Source organism: Ictalurus furcatus, chromosome 2 (assembly GCF_023375685.1).
Source record: "Ictalurus furcatus strain D&B chromosome 2, Billie_1.0, whole genome shotgun sequence".
Classification (NCBI taxonomy): domain Eukaryota; kingdom Metazoa; phylum Chordata; class Actinopteri; order Siluriformes; family Ictaluridae; genus Ictalurus; species Ictalurus furcatus.
Genome location: NC_071256.1, coordinates 39,385,740 through 39,397,884, shown reverse-complemented (window position 1 = coordinate 39,397,884; position 12,145 = coordinate 39,385,740). Strand labels below are relative to the sequence as shown.

Here is a 12,145-nt window from a genome sequence, read left to right as displayed (position 1 = left end):
GCACTGAATCAGCTAGAGTAAAAATCCCTCACGCCAAATTGAGTCAAAAGCTTTTTTGAAGTCAACACATCATGAGAAGATGTTTACATTCTATTTTGGTTGATGTGGCTTCTTGCCGTATGTGTAGGTGGGGTGAGATTATCCTGTCCAGGCAGGTGTTTGTCTCCCTGACGGTTGAGTGTGTCGGGTTCTTCACCTGTTCTGCCGTTTACGTCTCCACAGATCAGTACGCTGCCTTGTGACTGGAAGTGATTCATGTCTTCACACAGAAAGATGTTCTTCTCTGTTGACATGACTGCTCTATTAATTTCTAGCCGTATATAAAATTGGTTTGTTTGAACTATTTTGATGGAGCGGGCAATATCTGACTTGTACCAGATTAGCATGCCCGTGAGTCTCCTCCCTGTGTCGCTCCAGGCAGTTTAATGGACGGGATGATGAGTTCTCTGTAACCTGTAGGACAACCAGTGGGTCCATCTCCGCTGCTCCATGTCTCCTGCAGGATGATGATGTCTGAGTTTTTGCTCTTGAGTCCAAAGGTAGATGATCTCAGTCCTTGAATATTCCAACATGATATGATAAATGCTTTGTTGTCCATGGGGTTTCAGTTTTGGTAGCAGGTTTTGTCCTAGGACATTAGGTGTGAGCAGATCAGGTTGATCATCTGATGGATGTCTCTCAGCTCAGCTATTGGGGCTTGTGCAGGTGCTGGTGTGGGGATCCAGCTCACCGTCTGGACATAGCTGAAGCTGCCAGGGTTCTGCTGCATGTGCTGGGTGCAAGGTGTAGGCAGGAGAGGCTGTGCTCTGGGGTTGATGTGAAGTTGTGATAGCAGACTTGGATGGAAGAGGATTTCTAGATGGTAGGGGGCGCTGTTGTTTTGACTGGGGTCTTTCTGTAGGTCTCAGATGGTTCTCCATCACTCAGGCATGTGTTGCCTGGATCTGTTTCTCCTGGGGGTGGTGTTTGGGATCCGGTTCAGGGCAACATCTTTTAGTGTCTTGGCAAAGACAGGAACAAGGACAAAGACAGTTTCTTTCTATAGGTGGACGTGGTCTGTTTTTTTTGTCTTCATCACAACACCCTGGCGTTGATTACTTTCCTGTAACAGCATGTCCCTGAGTGTTTTATTCCTTTTGGTTTTAGAACTGTGAAATGTTTTTAGATGATGTGTATATACACACCAAGTATGTTAAAAGCAGGGTGAGTTACGGGGCCTGATCCCCCGAACAGGGCCGTGCAGAAGAGGGGGCTCTGGGGGCTCTGGGGGCTCTGGGGACTCGAGCCCCTGCCCTTTTTCTAAATTATTTACAAGTTCCCCACTCAACATTAATTAAAAAACAATTATATTATGTAAAAAGCATTTTAATTCAAATTAACTCGAGAGCGTGAACAAAACAGTAGCCATTTTTGTTCCTATTTATTTGTCCGAATCGAGTCTGCAGTCTGATAGTCTCGGTGTCTGGTGCAGTCGTGGTGCAGTCGTGGTGCAGTCGTGGTGCAGTCGTGGTGCAGTCGTGGTGCAGTCGTGGTGCAGTCGTGGTGCAGTCGTGGTGCGTCCTGCTTCAACAGGCAGACAGGTATTCTGAGACCATTGGCGGTTTTTTGTATTATAATAAAAACAGCAGATGTGACAGTAACGTGAGAAGTCTGATCACACTCACTGTACTGAGATCAGACAAGGCTGAATGAAACCTTTAGGTCTGAAACAGAAATTCCGGTAAACTTCCATCACATTTCCAGCAACTTCTGCACGGTTTGCTAGACTCTTCTGTAGTGGGCGTGGCCGAGCTCACCTGTCCCGCCGGGAAATGGCGGAGGTTTTTGTGACGGAATTGCGTTGGAAAAGTGCGCGCGAGCGCGAGCGGCAGCGGCGCGGGTGGGGTTATGCGCTCGTGCATGTAGCTTCTAACGTAAGGGTGGAGGGAGAAAGATTTAGAAACGGAGAGAGAACTTATCTATGGCTTCTCGAAGATCATCTCCTCAGAGCACCGCGACTTTTTATTAAAGCGCGCGCAGGAACCGGAGGAGAAGCGAGCACGAGGAAGGAGACATGAATCCGGCGGGCAAGGAGAACGAGGTGTTCAGGGACGAGTCCAGAACAGCAGAGAGAGATCAGGTTGGTCTGGATTTACTACAGCTAGCCGCTGATTTGGTTTTTCTTTTTTTCTGACAAAGGGAGTGCGCGTGCAATCAGAATCTGTCCTATACTCTACACTATACACTATACACTATACTACATTATATACTCTACACTATACACTGTACTACATTATACATTATACACTCTACACTATACTACATTATATACTACACTATACACTATACTACATTATACATTATACACTCTACACTATACTACATTATATACTACACTATACACTATACTACATTATACATTATACACTCTACACTATACTACACTATACACTATACTACATTATACATGATACACTCTACACTATACTACATTATATACTACACTATACACTATACTACATTATATACTACACTATACACTATACTACATAATACACTCTACACTCTACACTATACACTATACTACATTATACACTCTACACTATACACTATACTACATTATACACTCTACACTATACACTATACTACATTATATACTACACTATACACTATACTACATTATATACTACACTATACACTATACTACATTATACACTCTACACTATACACTATACTACATTATATACTACACTATACACTATACTACATTATATACTACACTATACACTATACTACATAATACACTCTACACTCTACACTATACACTATACTACATTATACACTCTACACTATACACTATACTACATTATATACTACACTATACACTATACTACATTATACACTCTACACTATACACTATACTACATTATATACTACACTATACACTATACTACATTATACACTCTACACTATACACTATACTACATTATACAAGCTACACTATACACTATACTACATTATACACTCTACACTATACACTATACTACATTATATACTACACTATACACTATACTACATTATATACTACACTATACGCTATACTACATTATATACTACACTATACACTATACTACATTATACACGCTACACTATACACTATACTACATTATACACTATACACTATACTACATTATACACTCTACACTATACACTATACTACATTATATACTACACTATACACTATACTACATTATACACTCTACACTATACACTATGCTACATTATACACTATACACTATACTACATTATATACTCTACACTATACACTATACTACATTATATACTACACTATACACTATACTACATTATATACTACACTATACACTATACTACATTATATACTACACTATACTGTACTCTATAGGTACACTTTACTCTATATACTACACTATACTGTACTGTAAAGGTACACTATACTACATTATATACCACACTATACTGTACTCTATAGGTACACTATATACATTTACATTTATTCATTTAGCAGAAGCTTTTATCCAAAGCAACTTACAAATGAGGAAATACAAGCAAAGCGATATATCAAGTAGTGCTACTGTACACAGTCTTTTACTTGAGTTCTAGAAACGTGCACAGAGTAGAGGTGTAAGTGCCAGAATATGTTTTTAAAAATTTTTTTTTATAAGGGGTTGGTTTTATGGGTTGGTTAGGTGTTGACGGAAGAGGTGGGTCTTTAGCTGTTTTTTGAAGATGGTGAGAGATTCTGTGGTCCGGACTGAGGTTGGAAGTTCATTCCACCACTGAGGAACAGTTAGTGTGAATGTTCTAGAGAGGGACTTTGAGCCACGCTGAGTAGGTACTACTAAACGTCGGTCGCTAATCGATCGCAGATTGCGAGAGGGACCGTAAGCCTTCAGGAGAGAGTTGAGGTAGGGGGCGCTGTTCCAGACAAGGTCTTGTAGGTGAGCATCAAGGCCTTGAATTTGATGCGGGCGGCTACAGGAAGCCAGTGGAGGAGATGAAGAGGGGTGTGACATGGGTTCTCTTGGGCTGGTTGAAGACGAGGCGTGCTGCTGCATTCTGAATCATCTGAAGGGGTTTGATGGAGCTGCCCGGAGGCCCGAGAGTAGTGAGTTGCAGTAGATCAGTTTGAGATAAGATAAGAGCCTGGACTAGTATCTGTGTAGCCTGTTTGGTGAGGTAGGGTCTGATTTTCTTGATGTTGTACAGGATGAACCTACAGGACCGTGCAGTTGTTGAGATGTGGTCTGTAAAGGTCAAGCCGTCATCGAGAATCACCCCAAGGTTCCTGGCCGTCCTGGTTGGTTCGAGTGTGGTTGAGCCGAGCTGTACAGTGAGGTTGTGGTTGATCGAGGGACAGGCTGGGATCACGAGAAGCTCAGATTTTGCCAGATTGAGCTTAAGGTGGTGATCCCTCATCCAGACCGAGATGTCCGACGGGCAAGCAGAGATACGTGCAGAGACGGATGGATCGTCAGGCTGGAAGGACACATAGAGCTGCGTGTCATCAGCATAGCAATGATATGAGATAATGAGATATACTTGTGCTTATATATATATATATATATATATATAAAATATACTGTATATGTGTTTTCCGTTACACACTCAGTGTAGACATCCTGTAGATTTGGGATGTTACTGTGGAGAGACAGATGAGAGAAATATTAAGCAGAAGAATCAGATCAGTATTCTACCTACAGGAAACATTAGTTATACTCCATCTACACACTCTCAGAAATAAAGGTACTGAACGGTACTTTTTCTTGTTGCTTGGGTCGTACCATTAAGGGGATATCTGTTGTACCTTTTTAAGATGTGTGTTTATACCTTTCTGAATGATTTCAGGACGAGTTAAACCGGCCAAAAACAGTGCTTTGGATATCTGAGCAAAACAAAACAAAACGACGAATTCATTCCGGTCCTGTAACAAATGGAAAAGATGTTTATTTTTATATATATACACACACACATATGTTTTTTTATTAGTATTGCTTTTGTTATATTGATACTTTATGATGTTTATTATATAGTATTTGGTATGTAAATGGAAAAGTTGAACTGAATAAATAAAACCCGCTGCGTTGTGTAGGTCATGTTTTTAGTGATGTATTTTTTCCGAGTGAAGTGCTTCCAAAAATATATACAAAAATGATCATTTTAAAGCTTAGCAATTTTGTTTGGGTGTGGGATCAGTATCACCACCACATGCCCCTGGCAGGTAAAAGATACACACTACAGGTACCGAACACGTCTCCATGACGATACCACACCAGCGAGTACAGTACACAAGTACAGTTTGGTACCTTTTCATTTCTGAGACTGTGTGTCTGAGAGTGTGTGTGTGTGTGTCTGAGACCGTGTGTCTGAGAGTGTGTGTGTGTGTGTCTGAGACCGTGTGTTTGAGACTCGTATTCACTTCTCACATGTGCGTTAATGAAACGTGAGAAATTACAAATTTCCACACACATCTCCGATTTTAAGAGGAAACTGTGGCTACATGCAGACCAAAAGAAAAGAAAATATAATAAATGTTTAAAAAAATACCGCATACAGGTTTCCCATAGATAGATAGAGAGATAGATAGAGAGATAGGTAGATAGAGAGATAGGTAGATAGATAGATAGATAGATAGATAGATAGAGAGATAGATAGATAGAGAGATAGATAGAGAGATAGGTAGATAGAGAGATAGATAGATAGATAGATAGATAGAGAGATAGGTAGATAGATAGATAGATAGAGAGAGAGATAGGTAGATAGATAGATAGATAGAGAGATAGGTAGATAGATAGATAGATAGATAGAGAGATAGGTAGATAGATAGATAGGTAGATAGATAGATAGAGAGAGAGATAGATGCACTTTTCTGAAGGGGAAAGTGTTTCGCTCATTGTTTAAATGAATATTAATTATGTACATAAGGGTTGTTTGTTGGCAAATAGCTGAAAGAAATATCAAATATTATATGAAATATTTTATGCGGTATAATCGGAATATTACATCGGAATATTTTATGACCTTTTTAAATATTTCTTTCATCGGTGTAGAACTGTAGTGTCTGTGAAGCTGCTGTTGACAGTGTTGTTAAAAGTGCTATATAAATAACCCGGAATAAATGTGATGGGGGAGTTAGTGTACAGAGACGTTGTGTCTCCTCTGTGTGATACTTTTTTTATAAAAACACCAACAACTAATCATGTTTAAGGTTTAAACGACGCTAAGCTGCACCAGGATGAGCTGTAGTTAATTACACGACCCAGCGCACATAAATAAATCATCTGATTTACCTAACAAAGCTAAAATAGGCTGTAAGGATTCGCCGATTTCGATGTTCTTGTAATCTGTGTTTGTCTGTCTCTCCCGTTAGAGTGGTGTGTTTCTGCTGCCTTTCCTTATTAAATGTCTTTTTATATTCTCTGTAGATATTTATAGATATGTACACACTCTCGATATAAATATTCTATTCTATGTGCATGACTTTCATCAACCTTGGTTGTTTTAAATGTGTTTTATAAATCAGATTTGCGTTCTTTTTGTGGGGAAGATAAGGGCAGGTAGGTGACGGGTGACACTGTCACAGGTCAGGAGCTGATCTGCGTGAAAGGACGCTCACAAATTCTCTGTTAAAATAATCCACTGTCATCGCCCTCACTCAGCTCAGACGTTTCCCACCAGCCAGACATATTGTCTATCACCTATTGTATGAGGCTAACGGTGTGTGAATTGATTAAGGAACCTCAAAGAGACCACACTAGGCCACGCCCCTCTGGTAATAATGACATCCTGAGTGTGTGGAGTAATGCTTATGAGCTTAGAGTGGTGATAAAGACGCGCTTAATATAAAATGCACGTTCTGTCAGATCATTATTTTGTCATTTGTGCGCTTAAAAGTGATGCATTAATAACGTTTACGTTTGTTTGGGGAAAATCAGGCTTGCACACATTTTCCACTTCAGCAGAGACGTCAGATGTTTGACTTTAGTTTTGCCCCGGAGCGACGAGGTTCCTCGTGTACAAAGCATGAAATCACACCCTCGTTTAATCCCTGTAAACATTTAGCTTATTTACATATATATCTCACAAATACTCGCTTAATTAAAGATATAAATCCAATACACGTGGGTACTTTTATAGAAGATAGAACTCTGAAAGGTTCTGTGGTGGTTCCTCTGTGAAGGTATTGTGTAGAACCCAGCAACAGTGTTTTCTTATCCGGTAAAATTCCAAGTAAGAACCTTTTAGGAAGCTAATAATCCTTAATCATGGAATGAGTGAACAGGTGTCGAGAACTGTGTAGACTCTTATGGGGGAAAAAGTTCTTCCTGGAATGATTACAGGCTCTTTGCCTCCTAAAAAGTTCTGCTTGGATCCTTTGGCGATCAGGAGCACTGTTGCAGTGCTGGTTTGAGTGACATTAAAGAACGTCGCGGGTGTAAACGGTTGGTTTTTAAAGAGTTCTTGAGTGCGTGTGTTTACGACTCGAGGTGAGTGGAGTCTGTGAGATGGGAGTGAACACGCTACACGCACGCATCATTTCCTCCTTCAAAGCGAAGACCCTGGCGTGTCGAGGTGATCAGGGGCCGTGTTCACACACGCTTACATTCCTCTACACTGATCTTGTGTACTTACTGTATATACTTAAATACATAAACACATGCAGTATATACACACACTGTGGGGATTTTGGGGCGTGGCTGTGGGGATTTTGGGGCCTGGCTGTGGGGATTTTGGGGTGTGGCTGTGGGGATTTTGGGGCGTGGCTGTGGGGATTTTGGGGTGTGGCTGTGGGGATTTTGGGGTGTGGCTGTGGGGATTTGTGTTCGTTCAGCTACAGGAGCATTAGTGAGGTTGAGGTCAGGTGCTGACGTTGATGTAAGGAGACTCCAGTTCCAGTTCATCCCAAAGGTGATGAGTCAGTGGGGTTGAGGTCAGGGTTCTGTGCAGGACGCTCGAGATCTTCCAACCTTCACACCACACGTCTTCCTGGAGCTCGCTTTGTGCACAGGAGCATCGTCATGCTGGAACAGTGTTTGGGTTCCTCTTAGTTCTTGGAGAAATTGTAAAGCTACAGCGTACAGAGACGCTCTATATAATTGTGTGTTTGGGGAGGAACCACACATGGGTGTGATGGTCAGGAGCGCACATACCACTGGCCACTTCGTGTATTTCCCATTCTGGTTTGATTTTATGAGCTCAGCATGAAGTTTATCTTGTATAATAACTGATCCTCGATCAGCACACGGCTTAAACATTAACTGTTTTTTGCGTTGGCTCGGGGTGTACCGGTGTAGGGGTTAAGGCTGGAACAGGAAATGAAGAAACATTCTGGACATTTTTGGTGCTGGATCTCCGGAGGGTGAACATTCACTCTGCAGTAAATCTGCTGGCTGAAGGGTTAAGGCTCTGGGTTACTGATCAGAAGGTCAGGGGCTTTCGCACCCAGCACAGCCAAGCTGCCAGTGTCGGGTCCCTGAGCACGGCCCTTAACCCTCCCTCCCTGCTCCGGGTTCACCTGCGCTCCGACTCCAGCTTCCTAACAAGCTGGAATATGTGGAAAAAGAGTTTCCCTGTTCTTATTAAAGCACTACTCCTCTCGAGGGTGTAGGTGTTGTAGTGATAGGGTGTTGTTTTGCAACACCAGAAGCAGAGTAAACCCCTCGTACACCCTCGAGTGCGTTACTGCGTTTATAAAACAGTGACAAAAGCAATATAATAAAACCATTTCATTTATTATGAATAATATTCACTAACAATACTTCTGCCACAGAGTATAGTCTGTTGACCATAAGCTTTGGTTGCTAGGCAACATAACATGCAGGGATTAGTGTTCCATGGGCAGAACAATGGCTTAAGCTCTGATATTTTCAAGCTTGTTTGATTTTGTCAGTGGAGAGTTGTGTAGCGTGAACATCCGTACGACACGCACCGTTACCAGCGAAGAGGAACAGCCCGAGAGCGCTGGAGAGGGAATCGATTCATCTGCCGTCGCGCGCAGCATGCTCCTGAATCCGGTCCATCATCCGTCTGTAGTGTGTGTAAACACCATAATAACCCTTCCGTGTGGCGTGTCACACACGCAGAGATAAAAACAAGCATGGTGTGAGAGTTTTCCTCCCGTTCTCACTGCGTCTCCTCAAGCATGATCTGTTTCTTATTTCTCTTTCCCCGTTTCTGTGAAGGACGGTGAATAAAGCAGAGTTGTGTGATGATGCAGTTACTGTTCTCACCCTGAAGCTGATTATTTTCCTCTAACATCACGCCGAAGCCTTTTATTCCTCTCACACCACAGCAGTTTACCTACTATTACATGTATTTTATCAAGTAATACACACCATACTTTTTATCCCTTTATTGTTACATTTAATGATCATCAAACGAGTCAGTTCCTGTTGTCACATATGTTATAGCAGCTACAAACACTCGTTCCCTCCCCATCCTCTCTTTATTCCCTCTCTCTTTATTCTCTCTCTTTATTCTCTCTCTCTTTATTCTCTCTCTTTATTCTCTCTTTATTCTCTCTCTTTATTCTCTCTTTATTCTCTCTCTTTATTCTCTCTTTATTCTCTCTTTATTCCCTCTCTTTATTCCCTCTCTCTTTATTCCCTCTCTTTATTCCCTCTCTCTTTATTCCCTCTCTTTATTCTCTCTCTCTTTATTCCCTCTCTTTATTCCCTCTCTCTTTATTCCCTCTCTTTATTCCCTCTCTCTTTATTCCCTCTCTTTATTCCCTCTCTCTTTATTCTCTCTCTTTATTCTCTCTTTATTCTCTCTCTTTATTCTCTCTTTATTCTCTCTCTTTATTCCCTCTCTTTATTCCCTCTCTCTTTATTCCCTCTCTCTTTATTCCCTCTCTCTTTATTCTCTCTTTATTCTCTCTCTTTATTCTCTCTTTATTCTCTCTCTTTATTCCCTCTCTTTATTCCCTCTCTCTTTATTCCCTCTTTATTCCCTCTCTTTATTCTCTCTCTTTATTCCCTCTCTCTTTATTCCCTCTCTCTTTATTCTCTCTCTTTATTCTCTCTCTTTATTCCCTCTCTCTTTATTCTCTCTCTTTATTCTCTCTCTTTATTCTCTCTCTTTATTCCCTCTCTCTTTATTCTCTCTCTTTATTCTCTCTCTTTATTCTCTCTCTTTATTCCCTCTCTTTATTCTCTCTCTTTATTCTCTCTCTTTATTCTCTCTCTTTATTCTCTCTCTTTATTCTCTCTTTATTCTCTCTCTCTTTATTCCCTCTCTTTATTCTCTCTCTCTTTATTCCCTCTCTTTATTCTCTCTCTTTATTCCCTCTCTTTATTCTCTCTCTTTATTCTATCTTTATTCTCTCTCTCTTTATTCCCTCTCTTTATTCCCTCTCTTTATTCTCTCTCTTTATTCCCTCTCTTTATTCTCTCTCTCTATTCTCTCTTTATTCCCTCTCTCTTTATTCCCTCTCTTTATTCTCTCTTTATTCTCTCTCTTTATTCTCTCTTTATTCCCTCTCTTTATTCCCTCTCTTTATTCCCTCTCTTTATTCTCTCTCTTTATTCCCTCTCTTTATTCTCTCTCTTTATTCCCTCTCTTTATTCTCTCTCTCTATTCTCTCTTTATTCCCTCTCTTTATTCTCTCTTTATTCTCTCTCTCTATTCTCTCTTTATTCCCTCTCTTTATTCTCTCTTTATTCTCTCTCTTTATTCTCTCTTTATTCCCTCTCTTTATTCCCTCTCTTTATTCCCTCTCTTTATTCTCTCTCTTTATTCCCTCTCTTTATTCTCTCTCTTTATTCCCCCTCTCTTTATTCTCTCTTTATTCTCTCTCCTTTATTCCCTCTCTTTATTCTCTCTCTCTATTCTCTCTTTATTCCCCCTCTCTTTATTCTCTCTTTATTCTCTCTCTCTTTATTCCCTCTCTTTATTCTCTCTTTATTCTCTCTTTATTCTCTCTTTATTCCCTCTCTTTATTCTCTCTCTTTATTCCCTCTCTTTATTCTCTCTCTTTATTCCCCCTCTCTTTATTCTCTCTTTATTCTCTCTCCTTTATTCCCTCTCTTTATTCTCTCTCTCTATTCTCTCTTTATTCCCTCTCTTTATTCTCTCTCTCTTTATTCCCTCTCTTTATTCTCTCTTTATTCCCTCTCTTTATTCTCTCTCTTTATTCCCTCTCTTTATTCTCTCTCTTTATTCTCTCTCTTTATTCCCTCTCTCTTTATTCCCTCTCTTTATTCTCTCTTTATTCCCTCTCTTTATTCCCTCTCTTTATTCTCTCTTTATTCTCTCTTTATTCCCTCTCTTTATTCTCTCTCTTTATTCTCTCTCTTTATTCTCTCTCTCTTTATTCTCTCTTTATTCTCTCTCTTTATTCCCTCTCTCTTTATTCCCTCTCTTTATTCTCTCTTTATTCCCTCTCTCTTTATTCCCTCTCTTTATTCTCTCTTTATTCCCTCTCTCTTTATTCCCTCTCTTTATTCTCTCTTTATTCCCTCTCTTTATTCCCTCTCTCTTTATTCCCTCTCTTTATTCCCTCTCTTTATTCCCTCTCTTTATTCCCTCTCTTTATTCTCTCTCTCTTTATTCCCTCTCTTCAAGTTAATAAGACAGAAAACCCCAAGCTCCGTCCTCAAGATGTCTCAAAACTCTTGCACACGTTTCTAAATCCGTTTATCAGCAGAGCGTGCGCCGGACACGCCCCCGTGAACGAGCTGTTACTATAGAAACGATAACGTATCGGACCGAGCGCGTTAATTATTCATAAACCCTTGATTTGCAGATGCGCTGCTGTCCTTCGTTTGACTCGTAATGTCTCGAACTCTTCTGTTTCAGGGTTGGATCCCAAAGGTCATAAAGAAGAGAGTGTGCACGACGTTCGTGGAGGATCCTCTCAGGTACGACATGCTGCTGCTTGCCCTGCGCCTCTCCGCCGTTACAGCTGAGACAGGACGGAATGCACCTGAAACATGACCTCACCTGCAGATCTTATGGAGAATATACACCACGCTGACAAACCCGTTTCATGACCGAATCTCTCCCAAATCTCTACCACACGCTGAACTTTAGCTTCAATACGGCTGCAGGAGGAGTGTGAAAAAACGAGAAGAATGTGTGTGCGTGTGTGTGTGTGTATAAGGGTGTGTTTACTCTGTGTCTTGAA

General features: G+C 40.7%; 1 protein-coding gene across 1 annotated transcript in view; it reads left to right on the top strand.

Annotated features, from left to right (window-relative positions):
- Positions 1 to 1,734: 1,734 nt before the first annotated feature.
- LOC128604284 (transient receptor potential cation channel subfamily M member 4) overlaps positions 1,735 to 12,145 on the top strand; it is a 14,015-nt gene continuing 3,604 nt past the window's right edge. Inside the window, exons 1-2 of the mRNA XM_053619303.1 lie at positions 1,735 to 2,119; positions 11,818 to 11,879. Of these exons, the coding sequence (XP_053475278.1) occupies positions 2,054 to 2,119; positions 11,818 to 11,879 (128 nt within the window). The 5' untranslated portion in view covers positions 1,735 to 2,053. The remainder of the gene's footprint in view (positions 2,120 to 11,817; positions 11,880 to 12,145) is intronic.